Below are 19,089 nucleotides of genomic sequence, written 5' to 3'. Positions count from 1 at the left end.
TTTCACTTTGAGCTGTGACCGTTTTACTTTCACTGTGATCTGTGAAAGTTTTTCACCCACAAACTCTCCACCCCACCCCCAGTCCCAGGGTGGGATGTACCAAGCAGTTACGGTACATCCCACCACACATCGCAATCATACTAAACATATATGTACGAACATATGCAATTAGTATCGCAAGGTACAGGCGGCGGATGATCTGGTCTCCAAGGCTCTCCCCCCTCCTCCTGCCCAGTAGCCTTCTGCTCAGGCGGCTGCAGGGCTCCACCTCCTCCTCCCTGCACCGAGGAGGAGGTCACTGGTCCGGGCAGCACAGCAGGATGCTGCCGGGACACAAGTGAGGGGGGTGGTGCGGATCGGAGGGGGATGCGAAAATAAGCCCATAGGCTTCTATGGGGTTACGTCCACTAGAGCTGACGTAACCCCCCCCCCCGCCGCGAAGCCCCGGCGGTGGGGCTTACGGGCATATGAAAATGTGGTAAAAACCACCGCATTTTCAGTTTAGTACATCCCACCCACAATCTGCTCCTACCTCCAGTCTGTCTTCACTCCCTCTCTCCACATCTAGCAAGCCTGGAACAGATCAGTGTCTGTGTAAAAATAGCTTTCACTTTCTGTTATAACATCTTTTAGCACACAAAGGAGTAATTTGTTCCATTGAGTGCACTCTAGTAGTCGCTGGTGGTACTTCACCTCATAGAAGGGAGGAGTAGATGGACTATACAGACCCAAAACATTACAGGTGCCCGCCAGCCCAGTGACCAGGAGCCAGGTGATTATCCTATATAATACATAGCTAATGAAATGACTGCCAGCAGTTAACCAATGGTAGGAGCTGTTTCATCGGTTCCCCATGCAGCAGGATCAAAAGTGAATGTTGTCTTGTTTCTGCAAGGAGCCAACTGGCCTATCTGTGTGCCAGACTGTGCAAACACCATGCATGGCTCTGAAATCATGCTCCACTTCATTACCATGTTGGAGGTGTGGCCATGCCTCATGCCCTCGTTACTCATGATGCTGGTGGTGTGCCCAGTACATAGCGATGCCAGCCTTCCTCCTCATCCTGTTCATTCACCATCGCCAAGAAGCACTTATGAGGGGGCTTCTCAGGGCTAGCCCTCTGGGTCACTGCGGCTCCTATGTGGGTAAGCGGGTCAGTGCTTGGAAAGCGGGCATGCACACAAAAATTGGGTGTTTCATTGTCACCATAGTACATGTATTTATTCTTATATTTAGGTGCAGATACTAAGCCTTGGAGACATATAAAGAACTAACCAATCAGCTCTGATCATTTTTCAAATGCATACCTCCCAACATGGCCCTCTCCAGGAGGGACACAATGCTCTGCTCCTGCACTTCCCTTTTAATCTGTGATTGCCGTCACCTGTGTTGAACAGGTTAATTGATGAGAAAGGTGTCACCACAGGTGATGGCAATCATACATCAAGAGGAAAGTGCAGGAGCAGAGCAGAGCAATGTGTCCTCCTGGAGAGGGGCATGTTGGGAAGTATGCAAATGTGGCTGGTAACATGGCAGTTAGGAGCTGATTGGCTGGTACTTTATCTCTGTACTTTATCTCTCTCGACGGATTAGTACATCTGCCCCAAAATGTTGTGTCTAGGTAAAATAATATTTTTTTTTATTGTTATTATTGTTGAGGTTATTATTATACCTAATAACTAAACCCCCTCCAGGCTGAAGCAATGAGGAGGCCAGTGGGGTGACCCAATGTGGTGACACTGTAACGCACAGGTTCTCAAAGTCGGTCCTCAGAAGGAGGTAATTCTAGTTTATACGCAGCTTTGCGAGTGATCCAGAATAACCTCCACAGTGCATGTTTCCCAGGTCTCCTCACAGAATGAAGTGAAATAATGAGCTCCACCTGTGGATCTTTTGAGATGTGTCAGTCAGTAATGAGTTCATCTGTCAGGTGACCTGGAAAACGTGACCCGTGTGTGGTCCTGGGGACCGAGTTTGAGGCCCGCTGCTTGTGTGGGATCTATCTGTGTGACACGTGACTGGAGGCCTGGCCCCCCACCATGACTTGTTTACAACCAGTGGCGGTGATGACGCCGCCTGACAGCGAGTCCTACGCTTCCGGCTTGCTGCGTTGCTAGGACACCGTCCAGACCGGCATGTGACAGGGCTGAGGCTCTCGCCGCCATCTTGGGTGCTGGCAGAGGGTCCCGTGGACACTTCTAACAAGGGGCGAGCGGGCACACAGCCTACCCGCGAGTCTGCCAGCAGCACGGGCGTGTAGCCGCGGCGAGAGACCCCAAAGGGCCGTTGCTCTGTATCTGTCCCGGTCATACCCCAGCGGAGGGCGCCATGTTGCAGGGGGCGGGGCCGGTGTGACGGGTGCTCGCTGCGTCCAGCCGATCAGTGACGAGGCTCCAAGTGGCCCTGGGCCGGGTGTGCAGATATGGACGGGGAGAAGGAGGCCCTGAGGAGGCAGATCCACCTGCTGCAGGGTGAGAGAGAGGGGGGGACACATGGGTGACTAGATGAGAGAGAGGGACACATGGGTGACTGGGTGTGAGAGAGGGGGACACACATGGGTGACTGGGTGAGAGAGAGAGAGGGGGGGACATGGGTGACTGGGTGAGAGAGAGAGGGACACATGGGTGATTGGGTGAGAGAGAGGGGGACACATGGGTGACTGGGTGAGGGAGGGGGGGTGACTGGGTGAGAGAGGGGGGGACGACACATGGGTGACTGGGTGAGAGAGAGGGACACATGGGTGACTGGGTGAGAGAGAGGGGGACACATGGGTGACTGGGTGAGAGAGAGGGGGACACATGGGTGACTGGGTGAGAGAGAGGGGGGCACATGGGTGACTGGGTGAGAGAGAGGGGGGCACATGGGTGACTGGGTGAGAGAGAGAGAGGGGGACACATGGGTGACTGGGTGAGAGAGAGAGGGGGACACATGGGTGACTGGGTGAGAGGGGGACAGACATGGGTGACTGGGAGAGAGAGAGAGGGGGACACATGGGTGACTGGGTGAGAGAGAGAGGGGGACAGACATGGGTGACTGGGTGAGAGAGAGAGGGACACACGGGCGTCAGGGGGAGAGAGGGGAACATGTGGACGACAGGGTGAGAGAGAGAGAGGGGGACACATGGGTGACTGGGTGAGAGAGAGAGAGGGGGACACATGGGTGACTGGGTGAGAGAGAGAGGGGGACAGACATGGGTGACTGGGTGAGAGAGAGAGGGACACACACGGGCGTCAGGGTGAGAGAAGGACACACATGGGCATCAGGGTGAAAGAGCGGGGAACACGTGGACGACAGGGTGAGAGGACACACATTGGCATCAGGGTGAGAGGGGAACCCATGGATGATGGGGTGAAAGGACACATTTGGGCATCAGGGAGAGAGCGACACACACATGGGCATTAAGGAGAGAGAGAGGGACACACATGGGTGTCAGGGGGAGAGAGAGAGAGAGGGACACACATGGGTGTCAGGGAGGGAGGGACACTTGGGTAACCGGATGAGAGGGACACGCACAGGGGACAGGGTGAGAGTGAGGGTGGACACATGGAGACAAGGTAAGAAAGAGCAACACGTGGGAGTCCGGGTGAGAGAGAGGGACACACACCCAGGCGTTGGGGTGAGAGAGGGGCACACATGGGTGTCAGGGATGGAGGGACACTTGGGTAAAAGGATAATAGAGACACTCGGACAGGCTGATAGGGACACCCACAGGAGACAGGGTGAGAGAGCGGGACACATGGAGACAAGGAAAGAAAGAGCGACACGTGGGAGTCCGGGTGAGAGAGAGGGACACGCACACAGGCGTTGGGGTGAGAGAGGGGCACAAATTGATCAGGATGTTCTGTCATTTTGCTGTTTGTCAGGGTGAGACCGAGGCACGAGATAGATTCCTGTATGCATGAAACGTATGTAACAAATAATCATAACCTTTGTATTGGGAATAGAATAATGTTATTTACAGACACACACAGAACACATTATTAGGCTGCAGAGGTGAAAGGAATATTAGTGAAATGCGTGAGCACACGGGTAAGTATTTCGGCCTCTTACAGTATGAGGGAGATGTATTAAACCTTGTCCAGAGATAAAGTGCCAACAAAACCCTCATCAAACAACGTGACCGGAGCTGATAGGTCATACCTAGTCGCTCCCACACATGGCAGTAGATCATACCTAGTCTCTCCCACACATGGCAGTAGATCATACCTAGTCTCTCCCACACATGGCAGTGTGTTCCAGAGAATCAGTCCATCCAAGCTGGAAGCGTGACTTCCAAATTTAATATGAATGTGACTGATATAAGGAACCCATGTGTCCGATGTTGCATATCAATATTATTATTATTTTTATTCTTTCTTCACAGATCTTATTAGTAGTCACAAGAAACTCCACGGCGATGCACCGGCACGTTTACCACCAGCAAATTTAAGATGGCGGAACCCAGCGCAGCCAGAACTTCGGTCACATGGGGAGCCTTCCAAGGGATATCCGCAGCATCCGCCAAGTCAGGGAAGCAGCTGGAGAAAGAAGTATTCACTGGTGAATCAGACACAGAACGAGGGGGGACGCACCAGCACTACAACCGCAGCTACTACAGCCAATGAGCAGCTAGCACAGAAAGTTCCAGCAGCTGGGGAAATGGGGAAACCAAAAGTATTTGGAAACCGGAGTCTCGCCAGCAAAGATAATCCTGTTTCTAAGGGAAAGTGCCAAAGTTTAGGGAATAAAGACATTCAGACACAGCCACAAGCCGCTCCAATCACTGCCGCACCAACCACATCCATGTTGCGGGGGATCAAGCCCACAGTCCCTGTGAAGAGTCCTGCGGAGAGGTCCTACAAGACACCTGCACAGCAGAAAATGACCTGGACAGCCTCAAATAAGTTACTTACATCTCAGGGAACTTCAGTAACTCAGTCATCATCAAAGCAACCTCTTCTTCCCCTTTCCCACCCAGATGTGAACTGTTCTCCTCCAAACCTCAGTGCAGGCCCTTCAAAGCGGCGACCGTTTGTACCTGACCCGCCCTTGACTTCACCTAAAAACACTTTAAGACTTGAAGCACCTGGAAAAGCTCCCAAAGCTCAGAGGACTGAATACACCTGGGTGGCCAATCCCTCCAAGGCTTGCCCTGCTGTCAGGAAAGTCAGCCCGAGCGCAAAGAGATCATTAACCGCGGAATCCGAGAACGTTAAGTCTCCAGTTGTCGGAACAGCGGCCAAAGGGAAGAAGAGCAGCGCAAATCACAAGGGTCTAACGGCCAAGAGCCGCTATAAATGGAAAGCCGAGCCTAGGACTACCTCAGCTGCGGCTCCGGTCAGTCCTGGCCATTGTGCTATGAGGACTATGAGTCCACACACACCCCACGCTAAGATTTCCCATTCAGCCGGGAATGGGGGAACAGCCGCATTCAGGGACACTGCGCATTCCTGCTACAAAATTAAGAGTCGGACCAAGATCGTCAGAAGAAGAAGCAATTCCAGGTATGAGCCCTGCTTCTCAGGGAGGTGGCTGGGGAGGAATAGAAGCTACTAGTGCTTTGGTGGACACAGGATGTAATTGTACCATAACAATAAGACACAAATGGAAATAGGGTCCGATTTGCCGCTCTAACATCAGTTTGCTGCCAATTATTTTAAAGGAATCCTATCCCTCCCTTGGTGCAGCCTAACCCTCCCCTCTAGTGTGTAAACCGGTACTTGTGTATTATCACGGCACCCTTACGTACGGCACCATAGGAAAATCGCATCGCGTGGGCCATTGTAACGGCCATGCGATTTGATGTCATCCGATCCGATTTTCTTAGCTCCGGAGGATCGCATTGCATCGCACCTCCCGCATATATAGGGTGTACGATGCCATTACCTATACAATTATATCATTGTATGACATACAATGAGGTTTTAGGCACCCCCCCACTATCCACGCCACCCCGAAGCGTGGTGAGCGGCGGCGGAACGCATCCTCCGACCTTTTCATACCCCTTCTATCCACGTCAGCATGGAGTTGATGTTATATAGTGTGGCGAGCGCAGCGAGGCGACGCGGATTACTTTACATTTATTCCGCGGGGCACGCTGCGCTCGCCATGCTTCGGGCTTGGTGGCTCGCTGCGCTTGCCACACTATATAAAATGAACGGTACTCTTTACCTAGAAGGGCGCCCATCGCGGGCATCGCATGTACATCGCATGCCATTATAATGGCATGCAATGCGACCGACGCGATTACCGCGATTTTACATAGGGAACAATGTTAAATGGGTCAATTGACCCGATTTAACATAGGGAACAATGTTAAATGGCCCACAGACCCCAAATAGCCACCCTGGGCCCCCCCAATTGTTAACGCCACCCCACGATCAACGTGAACCCGAAGCGTGGCGAGCGGCGGCGGTACGCGTCCTCCGACCTTTTCATACCCCCACTATCCACGTCGGCGTGAAGTTGAGAATAGATAGTGTGGCGAGCCACCGAGCCCGAAGCGTGGCGAGCGCACGCGGATACCTGTGAAGGTATCCGCGTCCCCTCGCGGGGCTCGGTGGCTCGCTGCGCTCGCCATACTATCTATTCTCAACTCCACGCCGACGTGGATAGTGGGGGTATGAAAAGGTCGGAGGACGCGTACCGCCGCCCCTCGTCGGCTCGCTGCGCTCGCCACGCTTCGGGTTCACGTTGATCGTGGGGTGGCGTTAACAATTGGGGGGCCACAGGGTGGCTATTTGGGGTCTGTGGGCCATTTAACATTGTTCCCTATGTAAAATCGCGGTAATCACGTCGATCGCATCGCATGCGATTTTTTGGTCGCATGCGATGCGACCGACGCAATTTTTTTTTACTTGCGATGCCCATGATCAAAATCATGGGTGCCCTTCTAGGTAAAGAGTACCAAATGAACTCCACGCCGACGTGGATGGTATGAATAGGTCGTAGGACACGTTCCACCGCCCCTCGTGGGGCTTGCTGCTCTTGCCACGCTTCGGGGTGGCGTGGATAGTGAGGAGGTGCCTAAAACCTCATTGTATGTCATTATTGTATACCCAATGGCATCGTACACCCTATACATTATAAATAAAAGAGCACTGCATACATTACATAGGAAAATCGGATCGCATCGGCACTTACAATGGCCCATGTAATGTGATGCGATGCAATTTCCCTACGCAGAATAGCCCTCTAAGCAAATAGCTTAGTGGGCGCAGTGATAATACACAAGTACCTGTAAACCTAATCCACCCTCTCTGCAGCCTAACCCTATCCCCCTTCTAAGTGCACAAACCATACCCCCCCTTCCCAAAGCCTAACTCTAAGTCCGTCTACCCCCCCCACTAGTTCCTAAACCTAACCCCCGCCCTGAGCCTAACCCGCCCCACATAATCACTTGTCGGGATGGATTTCGGCGGTCTTTATTTCAGCGCCGGCATCCTGACTCTTTCGCGTTTACGGCCCCGGTCTTCTGACGGCAGTTGAGAAACCAGGGTTGGGATATTGAATGGCATCAACCCTAAAAATTCTCCCAGATTATAAAGGTTCACAAAGCATGGCGACTACTATGCACAATGTTAGTGCATGATCTAAGCGTGCATGGAACACAATTATTAGTTTATTTCATACCTACAGGGTATTTATGGCTTTGTGGTCCCGGTATTGGCTGTGCGGTGTTAGTGGTAGAGGACCAGGGAATGTTGGGGAGAAGCTGATGTTGTCCTGTGGCTGAGCCGTACGATTACTGTTTATAATGTGCTCTCTGAGGAATCTACTTACTGGGGATCTGCCAATGAACCTGTAGATTGCATGGGGAGCGGACACAAATCTCTTATTTTGGGCTCTATGCACCACCACAATGGGTTTGAAATGAACCAAACAAGATGAGCTTTAATCACACACTTTCAGCTTTAATTTGAGGGGATTTACATCCAAATCAGGAGAACGGTGCAGGAATTACTGCGGTTTCTATATGCGCCTCCCACTTTTTAAGGGACTAAAAGTATTGGGACAAACGAAACAATCCTAAATCAAACTTTCACTTTTTAATACTTTGTTGCAAATCCTTTGTAGTCATCCTGGTGGCGGCAGCGATAACCCCGCCCACTGCATAGTGGGCGGAGTCAGTAACAGCCGGTTACTGACGGTAACAGGGAATCCCCTATTGGCCAGGTCCCATGAGACCAGGAACCGCTATATGTGGACCCGAAGGGTGTAACCAGAGCATAAGGGCAGGCGTCCGGTCACAGTCGACATGGGGTTTTTCACTGTATTTTTTATTCGAATGTCGACACAGTCGACATGGACACAGTTTTAAGTGCACCGCATCATGGCTCGCTACGCTCGGCACACTATTTTATTCTCCCACCATGCCCTAGTGGATGGTAGGGCATGAAATGCCGCCTGTTGGCACATCAGCTCAAAAAATGAAACCCCATGTCGATCTAGACACCTGTCGACCTAATGACTGTCGACCCATCGACCGTATCCCCACCAGACGCTGGGTGTCATCCCTGGTGATGCTCTGCCAGGCCTCTACTGGGAATGTCTTCAGTTCCTGCTTGTTCTTGGGGCATTTTCCCTTAATGAAGTTTTGTCTTCATCAAGTGCAATGCTCGATGGGATTCAGTTCAGGTGACTGACTCGTCCATTGCATAACATTTCACTTATTTGCCTTATAAAACTCTTTGGTTGCTTTCTCAGTTTACCTCACGTCGTTGTCCATCTGCTCTGTGGCGCCGTCCGAAGAGTTCTGAAGCATATGGCTGAATATGAGCAGATAATATTGCTGGAAACACTCCAGAATTCATCCTGCTTCTGTGAGCAGTCACATTATCAATAAATACAAGGGAACCAGTTCCATTGGCAGCCATACATGCCCATGCCATGACACTACCACCACCATGCTTCACTGATGAGGTGGGATGTTTTGGATCATGAGCAGTCCCTTCCATCTCCATACTCTTCTCTTCCCATCACTCTGGTACAAGTTGATCTTTGTCTCCTCTGTCCATAGGATGTTGTTCCAGAACTGTAAAGGCTTTTTTAGATGTTGTTTGGCAAACTCACACTGGTCTTCCTGTGTTTGAGGCTCAACAATGGTTTACATCTTGTGGCGAACCCCCCTATATACATTCTTGTGAAGTCTTCTGTTGATTGTTGACCATGACACAGATACACCTACCTCCTGTAGAGTGTTCTTGATCTGGCCAACTGTTGTGAAGGGGCTTTTCCTCACCAGGGAAATTTTCTGTCATCCACCACAGTTGTTTTCTGTGGTCTTCGGGGGCTTTTGGTGTTGCTGAGCTCACGTGTGCATTCTTTCTTTTTAACTTACCACATGTATGTAGCCTGCAGCGTCGATTATATATAAGCCTGGTGTATAAGCTGCTGGTGGTGATAGCACTGTGTTACCACCATCACACTCTACAACTGTGATTAAAGAAATAGTGTTATATAAAGGGTTAGGTAATGTCTGATGTAGAGGTAGACTGGGCACCAGCGCAAAGTGATGGAAAGGGGGCGTGTCATGAGGCCACACCCCTTTCTGTGGGCGTGTGATCTTGCTTGGTTCATTTCAAACGAATTGTGGTGGTGTATAGAAGCCAAAATATTTCCCAATATTTATCCTCTCTCGCTGTCTCTGTCTCTCTCTGTCTCTCGCTGTCTCTGTCTCTCGCTGTTTCTGTCTCTCTCTGTCTCTCGCTGTTTCTGTCTCTCTCTGTCTCTCACTGTTTCTGTCTCTCTCTGTCTCTCTCTGTCTCTGTCTCTCGCTGTTTCTGTCTGTCTCTGTCTCTCGCTGTCTCTGTCTCTCGCTGTCTCTGTCTCTCGCTGTCTCTGTCTCTCGCTGTCTCTGTCTCTCGCTGTCTCTGTCTCTCGCTGTCTCTGTCTCTCGCTGTCTCTGTCTCTCGCTGTCTCTGTCTCTCGCTGTCTCTCTCTCTCTCTCGCTGTCTCTCTCTCTCTCTCGCTGTCTCTCTCTCTCTCTCTCGCTGTCTCTCTCTCTCTCTCTCGCTGTCTCTCTCTCTCTCTCTCGCTGTCTCTCTCTCTCTCTCTCTCGCTGTCTCTCTCTCTCTCTCTCGCTGTCTCTCTCTCTCTTGCTGTCTCTCTCTCTCTCTCGCTGTCTCTCTCTCTCTCTCTCTCGCTGTCTCTCTCTCTCTCTCTCTCGCTGTCTCTCTCTCTCTCTCTCTCGCTGTCTCTCTCTCTCTCTCTCGCTGTCTCTCTCTCTCTCTCGCTGTCTCTCTCTCTCTCTCTCGCTGTCTCTCTCTCTCTCTCGCTGTCTCTCTCTCTCTCTCGCTGTCTCTCTCTCTCTCTCTCGCTGTCTCTCTCTCTCTCTCTCGCTGTCTCTCTCTCTCTCTCTCGCTGTCTCTCTCTCTCTCTCTCTGTTTCTGTCTCTCTCTGTCTCTCTCTTTCTGTCTCTCTCACCCATGTGTGTCTCTCCCTCTCTCTCTCTCCACACTAAGGTGCAAATTTACTAAAGCTTCAAAAAATGTCAAGTAGGGATGTTGCCCATAGCTGTCAGATTTTGGGGCCCATTTACCATAGGATCACATATGCAATGCGTTCTGGGTGGGATCTATCACCCAGAATCAGGATAATGCAGACGCAGGGACTACAAAAGGAATCTGTCCTTGCAAACTGCTCAGCCGAGTGCCGGGGGTCTGCACATAAGTGGTCAGCGCTGAGCTGTACTGCCTCGCTGGTTACCATGGGCTACCACCATCACAGAATGGCGTTGGTCCAGGGACCCGCGGCGATGCTGCCCGATATTGGTACATCAGGCAGCATCAAATCCCCCATAGAAATCTAAGAGGAAGCGCCTGCGAGCGGAGCAGGAGGGATCGCAGTAGAGATGGGAGATTCCTGCTGCGGTCCCACAGAAATACATTACGGAGTTGCCCATAGTAACCTATTTTTTAGCTTTAGTAAATTTACTCCCAAGGTTCTGGCTTATTGGCCCCAGGATACGACCGGTTTGTGTTCTAGATGGAAACGTGCGGTGTGTATGTATAATATATGCTATGGATAGAATAATGCGACCACCTTAGCAATAAGCTTACAGGTCTTGTAGATGTATCCTCTGAGTCACCAGAGATAGCGTTGGCTGCCAACCCTACTGGCGCTCACAGCAATGACGTCTTACTAGAGATGGAGATCGCTCTGTGCCAGGTTCCTGTAGGGAGGGTGGTGCGGTATCGCCCAATGGCAGCGCTGTAACACCCCAGGCGTGCAGTGGGCGGAGTATTTCCTTGGCATTATCAATGAGCTGACGTTCTCACGGTACACCGGTGATGAATTTCCTCTGCTGATGTGCCCATACTGAATCCGATCAGACCATGCACCTTGGATGTGCGGCCATGTGTCCACCAGTCCCTGTACCTTACTCTTATACCAGGGTTTCCCAAACACGGGCCTCGAGGCGCCCTAATAGTCCAGATTATAAGGATTTACTCACCTGGGCTTTTATCCGTTAAAACCTGTTGGGACGCCTGGAGGTCTGAGTATTGGAACCACTGCTACACAATACCAAGATATAGGGGGGGTATTCAATCCCCCACCGCTATTCCCGATGGGGGGAATAGCGGCGGGGCCCTATTCAATGCAGTCTTTCCCGACAGCATTGACCAGGGATCTCGGCAGAACAGACCCGATTTTAGAATCAGTCGCACCCATTCTTCCGAGAACGGCCGTGGATCGTCGAGCTCCTGGCCATAGCTCGCCGGTCCCCGGCTGTATCTCGCGGCCATGCCCCCTTTTTGGTGTTCAGTAGGCAGGGCATTGAATCCCGTCTGCCAGTTCCTAATCGAGCCGGCAGATAATGGGGCAGGGTCACGGCTATCGGGCCAGCGACTGACTGTCGTGAGTCAGGATTGCATTATCCCCATAATGTAAATGTACGTGCCACCACCATAGACTTCTACAGTACTTCCTAAATTGGACTTGGGAGAGAGAGTTAGAAACTTCATATACTGGCGTACATACAATGCAGACCTTAACCTAAAGCAGCTATGATCTTCCGACAAGTCGCCCAACGTCTATAAATCTGCTGATCCAGGAGAAGGAACAATCGCACCTGTGCTTCAGATTGTCCAACAATAGAACATCTTCTGGTATTTATACCAGGATTTTACTCTGGATTATCCCATATATGGGAGCAAAATAACACAATAGTGTAATATTGGTAGACAATGGTAGAACAGCCCCGACCTAGAGATGACGTTTCCTCCCTAGAGAACCTCCCGCCCCGGTTTGCACGTGGAAGCCCCCATCACATTTAAGTGTCGGTCTCCCTTTTAAGCAGAATGATACCAATATTGTTGATGTTTTGATAACCGAATGCTCACTACACACTGACGTCCCATTGTCTGCGTTGGTTTCCAGGTCCCCGGTGGAGAAGAAGTCCTCTCCTCTAGCTCCTATCACTATGAAGAGCCATTACTGCCTCCGGAGGAGGACCTCTCCCAGGGTAAAATCTCCAGCTGCTGTGAAAAGAAACTTACCCCGGGGGCTGGTGCACATCTCCAAACACCGCCTGCGGAGGCTCCCTCCCAGCAAGCAGCTATCTCCTGGTACTAGAGAAGGTAGGCCGCCATCAGTGTGCATTGTGTCTAGGTAACCCACCCGTAGAGTCTCCTCCACGGCATGTACTCCTCATTATCTGCGCCCTGCTGCATACGGTATCTGTCCCGCGGTCTCTGCCTTGTGGGTCTGGTCTAGGCTGTCTGACGTGGGTAGATGAAGTCGTTGTCTGCGGTAATCCGGGGCAGGCGGAGAGATCGGTCAAAATATCTCATTGACTTAGAATGGTAGAATTGTTACGACGAACATTTAATGTCCAAAATATAATAATTCAATATTTTATGTGACCTTTTATGTTCTGTCTATGGAGTCCTATGTCATTAGAGTAGTACGCAGGGAGACTGGATCTGTTGCCTCCTAATCTGAATGATTTATTTCAGCTATGCAGTTATTGTAGATGCAGTAAGTGTCCCCAGTGTTGGCCAGGTTTTCTGGCCTCCCCTGTATCTTTCGCTGTCCATGGTGTCTCTCTCTCCCCCTGCCACCCGCTGGAGAAAAGAGTTACGTTGTGTATCTCTCTAGTGCTCGGGGGCAGATGTATGAAGCCCGGTGGAGTGATACCGTTGTTGGTACTTTATCACCGGCCAATCAGCTGTCATTCTTCAAACCCGGTGATAACTTTACCAGCCACTGATATTTAGCATTTTTGATATCTGTCGACATAAGTTGACATGGAAGCCGTATCAATGCACCACGTCCCCTTTCTTCGGGCACACTATTATATTGTCACTCTATGACCAAGTGAGTCTCAACCAAAAACTTGAAAAACTTGTGTTGACCGTATAAATGTCCATGTCGACCGAAAGCTTGTGTTGACATTCTGTCAATGCCGACCATTTTCAGGTGTCGACCAAGACATTGTCGAACCAGGGACCGGATACAGTACAATCCGTGGGGGCAGTCAGGGGGCACAGAAACAGTTTGGGGGTAAGACTGGTGACCTGACGGGATGAGCCGGTGACGCTGCCACCGTCTGTGATTATATCTGTCTGTGCCCTGCGGCGGTTCCCGTATTTAGTTGGGGCTTTCTGGGGCAGGCAGGGCATCTTCACCATCCTAGCAGACTGGTAGTAACTGTGGGGTAGATGTATGAAGCAGTGTAAAAATGCCTGGTACTTTATCACCGGCCAATCAGCTCCTGACTGTCCCTTTTCTAACCCGGTCAGGAGCTGATTGGCCGGTGATAAAGTACCAGGCATTTTATCACCTTATCACTACCTCCTACATCTACCCCTGTGTAGTATGATTTCCAGCTAGCCTGGTTAGGAACTGTTACAGAAGTTCTGCTATAAGCTGATTATTGAATATATGGTTTTTTGATTATTTTATTTTTTGTTTGTTATTGTGCTTTTCTCTTTATACAACTGCGAAGACGTGTGCATTGCAGAACACCTCCAAACTGTACTTCTTGTCTCACACTGTCCATCCAGCAGAGGGCAGCATTGTGCCAGTCTCTCCCTACGCCGTACCGTCCACCTCTCCGCAGTAATTGATAGCCTAATTTCCTCTTTATGTGAAAGAAAGCAGATATCAAGTAATTTGCAGCAATAACCCTCTAATGCAGGGCCTCCGTATCAAAGAGGGAAAAAAAAAATAGGCTGGAAAAAAAATAAAATAAAAAAAAACCCCACACACCCTGTGTTCATTCCCAGCCGCAGATAAAACACTAATATATAATTATCCTTGCAAATTGGATTGTTTTAAATAACCAAAACACTGGGGCCAAGAGTAGATCCATTCCCATTTCCCCTGAGTTACTATTGCAGCGTAATTGCTGCCTTCAATCAATTTCCTCGCCATTAGAAATTCCATCACAATCAACATTAAACTTTATTCATCGCCGGGGCTATCAGCCGTCCCTATTTCTTGCTCCTATTTTTTAAAAGCTCCACTTTAACTGGCAAAATTAATCATGGAGAGGATTTTAAACATTTACCCGTGTGAGGAGAGGTCAGGCTCCTCCGCTGCCGAGCAGATAAGGAAGGGCCTAATAAAAAGGGAAAATTGAATTACTAATGATCACAGTCAGGGCGAGTTTATAAAAACCCTGCACGGCCGGGGTGCAGGCGGGCAGGAATGAATCTTCCTACCGCCTGCTTTGGCGATGGATTGGGGTGGGGGTAATCCATTACAGGGGCTCAGCGAGGGGGAACCGACGGTGTGACTGCTGTCGCTTTTTGTCTCTACGTATGTTTAAATGACGGTATTTAAAGGGATTCTTGTTTATGGGCGCAAGGAAAGGGTCTTTCTTTTGTTATGCAGTACCCCTGCGAGACTAGGAATACAATGCAAGATGACTTCTATAATAGACCAACTTAGGTTTATCCCGAATACCTTATGCAAAAATTGCTTTCACTTTCTGTTACGACCTCTTCTAGCACACAAAGGAATAATTTAGTCTGTCGAGTGGCCTCTAGTGTTATTTATTGTCTTCTGATCACAGGCCACCTACTGACCAGACCAGTGATGGCTAACCTTGACACTCCAGCTTGTTGTAGGGCATGCTGGGATGTGTAGTTCAACAACAGCTGGAGTGTCAAGGTTAGCCATCACTGGACTAGACCATAGCAAATAAGTCTCCGTATAGGGGAGGGTTAGGTGTATATTTTCCATCTGAATGACATATTTGGTGGTGCTCTTCATATGGAACAATCCCTTCCTAACTTTTTGTAGAAAATAAGAAAAAGTTGTTAGTCTTCCTTGCTACTGCGCCACCTAGTGGAATCTTCTGTGTATTGCACCATTGGGCTTTACAAGGAAGCAGCCCATATCCGCACACTTTTGACATCTAGTTTTCTTACGCAGATGGTATTTCCTGGTACACCTGCTTAGTCCGCCCCTGTCACATTTTATGCTGTAGTTCTAAGTGCTGATGTTATGGGTATAATCCTCTTATTGCAGCCTTGGAAGAGTAGAATCCAAAAATATACTGGTAGGCCAATTGGCTTCCAACAAAATTAACCCTAAAATGTCTGTGTGTGCCTGTACATGTGGTAGGGAATATAGATTGTAAGTTCCACTGGGGCAGGGACTGATGTGAATGTTCAAATATTCTCTGTACAGCGCTGCGGAATATGTATGCGCTATATAAGAAACTGTAAATAAATAAATTGAGACACATATGCAAATGTAATTTTTCTGCAAATAGATCCATGTAATTATCCTTTGCTTTCCCTCGTGTTCTGCTCTTGTTGCGCAGATTATATTTATTTTGCCAGTTGTTGAGGCCTATTTCTGCTGAGAAATATTAGTATGCCCGCTGCTTACAGGGCTGATCGTTCTAATCGGGCCGCCGTCCTGTAATGTGGCTCCATCGTACTCGCAGGGTGATTGGGGACTTGTAACTTCACACGTCGGGACACATGGAGAGAACAGGTTGATTTCCTATGAATAAGTGTAACACGTTAAGGAAGATTAAGTTGTTACTTAGGGGTAATGACTAATAAATTGTACTGGGCCTGGGAAGGGGGGGGGGGGTGTTATTTTGGGATTGCGTTCTAGATGAGGTCACAAGTACCCTGCAGTAAAAATAACCTGCAAGGGCGAAGCCTTGTGTGTGGGTTCATCTCGGGATTCAGTTATTGGCGGATTAGCAGTAAAAATCCTGGAGGATCTAGTTCTACACCGGGCCCCTCACAAATAGGAGCTTCGTGACAGCGAATCAGACTGCATTGGCTGGGAACAGGCTGGGTAACTAGCTGCCCCCCTCCGAATAGGCTTTCTTCACCAGTACCATTACCTACCACACCTGTGTGTGCCCTCGTACACTACTGCTGCTCATACAGAGGAGCCCTCATACACTACTGCTGCATTCCAAAGATCCGCTCCCGATGCCCCAGGGGCCTGACTGCGAGGTGGCTGGAGTTGTTATCACTGTTGTTACCCTCCGGGAGGGTGCGAATAGAAAAATTTGGCTCCTGCGTTATTCACGCACCAATGGAACAACAATCAATTGAATTGCTCCCATCAGGTGCACGGCATATTGAGCGATGGTTTATGAGGACAAATATATTTATTTATTAGCAGTTTCTTATATAGCGCAGCATATTCTGTTGCACTTTACAATAGGATACAATGATAAAACAAACTGGGTATTTATAGCTATAGGGAAATAGGCATTGATACATAAGGATAGATACTGTAATCTTTATTGCATAAATCCACCAGAATGCTGAGGTTCCTGGTGTGCTGTAAGATACGGGGACCCAGCAGTTTGGCTAGGGGTCAGGAGGATGGAAAATGTGAAAAAGAAAGAGTGGATATGTGTGGTCTGTATAGTGGGGATGTGATTAGATAGAAGGTGGTACATGAAGGGTAAGTGGCTGGTTCTGAAATTTGATAAGCTGCCTGAAGAGGTGCGTTTTCAGGGAACGCTTATAGGTATGGAGACTGGAGGAGAGTCCTATTGTGCACGGGAGGGCATTCCACAGAGAAGCCCGACAAATGTCCGGCAATTGGAAATGGGAGCGAGTAATGAGTGTGGATGGGAGACCTAGATCTTGTAAGGAGTCATATAGAATGATTCCTGTCCGTCCCCACACCTGCCGGTGTTATTCAATTGTTTCTGCCTGTGGCCGCTTTAACATCTCAGCTCGCTACCCCGGGGTTGGCGATAACATCTCAGTTCGCTTCCCCGGGGTTGGCAGCTCGCTTCCCCGGGGTTGGCAGCTCGCTACCCCGGGGTTGGCAGCTCGCTACCCTGGGGTTGGCGATCTGAAATGCGGGAAAAGTCGCCTGTTTCAGTGCTCAAACATGACTTTTCGTGTTTGGTCGGGTTTATGAGAAACCTGATCATAATGAGTGCAGTATGCACCAAAAATAACCCCCAACCCTCTCACCCATCAATTGACTATCAAATAATATTAGCATGTTGTCTGTGTTTTATAATTGCGGTCTATGAGCGCTTTGAGGGAACCCGTTGGATTCCCCATCAGCGCTAGCCATGTGACCTACAGCAGAGGTGTTGCTGCATACTGTGGATGTATTGTGGCGGGTTCTGTGTGACGATGGCTGCGTGCACTAGCTGGAGCTGTCCCACCATTCTGCGCGGGCTCCAGGAGACACTTTTTTTAAGGCAGCTGTTGGTCCCTTCGTGTCTTTATTTGGCTCTGGGTCACTGATCCCTCAGCAGAGACCTCCCAGCTGCAGAGTCCAAATGTGGCCCCAGCGAGAGGCTGCAGGGTTAATGTCATTACTAGCCAGGCTGTCTGCAGGCTCTGACCTTCCTCATAAATCATTAAGTTCTCAGATCTCCAATCTCTCCTGCGCTTGGGTGCAGAATGAGGGTCTCAGTAACAAGCCCCTTCTGCTAAGGGATCGGTGAAAGTTCACATATTTGGCCCCCTGCCCGCCACCAGCCTCGTCACTGCGCGTATTTGACGGTGTCCAGTTGCAGTTGACATGTTCAGCATTTACAGGTGACCAAGTTTGTGAACTCTGAGACGCCTCTTCTGGGCGCGCGCCAAGAGACAAATGTGAGAGGATCCTTAGCATTGTGTGTTTTGGGGAAGGGATCCTTGGGCCGTTACACGGACCAGAGTTGGCTGTATCTTTCCAAAATGCCTCACTGTCAACAAAAATAATACATTTTTGAACTTTTTGCTTTTATTTATAATTGGCATCTGGCAGTATAGGCGCAGGTGCCGTCCAGACATCTGGCAGTATCAGAGCAGGTGCCGTCGGGGCATCTGACCGTATAGGCGCAGGTGCTGTCGGGGCATCTCACCGTATCAGTGCTGTCGGGGCATCTGACCGTATCGGCAAAGGTGCCGTCGGAGCATCTGACCATATCAGTGCCCTCGTGGCATCTGGCAGTATCCGCGCAGGTGCTGTCGGGGCATCTCACCGTATTAGTGCTGTCAAGGCATCTGACCGTATCGGCACAGGTGCCGTCGGAGCATCTGACCATATCAGTGCCCTCGTGGCATCTGGCAGTATCAGCGCAGGTGCCGTCGGGACGTCTGACCGTATCGGTGCAGTTGGGGCATCTGACCATATCAGTGCCCTCGGGGCATCTGGCAGTATCAGCACCGTTGCCGTCGTGCATCTGCCAGTATAGGCGCAGGTGCCTTCGAGCCATCTAGCCGTATCGGCGCAGGTGCTGTCGGGGCATCTGACCGTGTCAGTGCTGTCGAAGCTTCTGACCGTATCGACACAGGTGCCGTCGGGGCATCTGACCATATCAGTGCCGTGGGGGCATCTGGCAGTATCGGCACAGGTGCCGTCGTGGCCATCTGGCAGTATCAGTGTGGGTGTACCTGATTCAGAGACCGGCCAAATGCCAGGGTAACTTTATGCGTCGGAGCCCACTCCGCACATGCCAGTCGCAGTGGGAATTTATTTGAAAAGTAATTGAGTAATTATGGGAGGTTCGTACAGTAGCGCCGGCCAGTGTGACGATTTTGGGGGCTTGTCACAGCTTGCGATTGTGATCCTGCATGGCCATAATATGTAACATAGGGTCCTGGGTATGCAGTTGGCAGATCTGTGACGCCAGTCGTGGGCGTCTAGGTACAAATCCTGCCGCCTGCG

The 19,089-nt window shown here is 50.1% G+C and overlaps 1 protein-coding gene across 1 annotated transcript in view; it reads left to right on the top strand.

Moving 5' to 3' along the window:
- Positions 1 to 2,129: 2,129 nt before the first annotated feature.
- Positions 2,130 to 19,089, top strand: part of ZC3H3 (zinc finger CCCH-type containing 3) — a 194,309-nt gene continuing 177,349 nt past the window's right edge. Inside the window, exons 1-3 of the mRNA XM_083144927.1 lie at positions 2,130 to 2,471; positions 4,364 to 5,483; positions 12,361 to 12,560. Coding sequence (XP_083001053.1) covers positions 2,423 to 2,471; positions 4,364 to 5,483; positions 12,361 to 12,560 — 1,369 coding nt within the window. The 5' untranslated portion in view covers positions 2,130 to 2,422. The remainder of the gene's footprint in view (positions 2,472 to 4,363; positions 5,484 to 12,360; positions 12,561 to 19,089) is intronic.

This window comes from Crinia signifera, chromosome 5, assembly GCF_055691185.1.
Source record: "Crinia signifera chromosome 5, ASM5569118v1, whole genome shotgun sequence".
Classification (NCBI taxonomy): domain Eukaryota; kingdom Metazoa; phylum Chordata; class Amphibia; order Anura; family Myobatrachidae; genus Crinia; species Crinia signifera.
The sequence above is the reverse complement of the archived record's forward strand: the minus strand, read 5'-3'. Positions and strand labels throughout refer to the sequence as shown.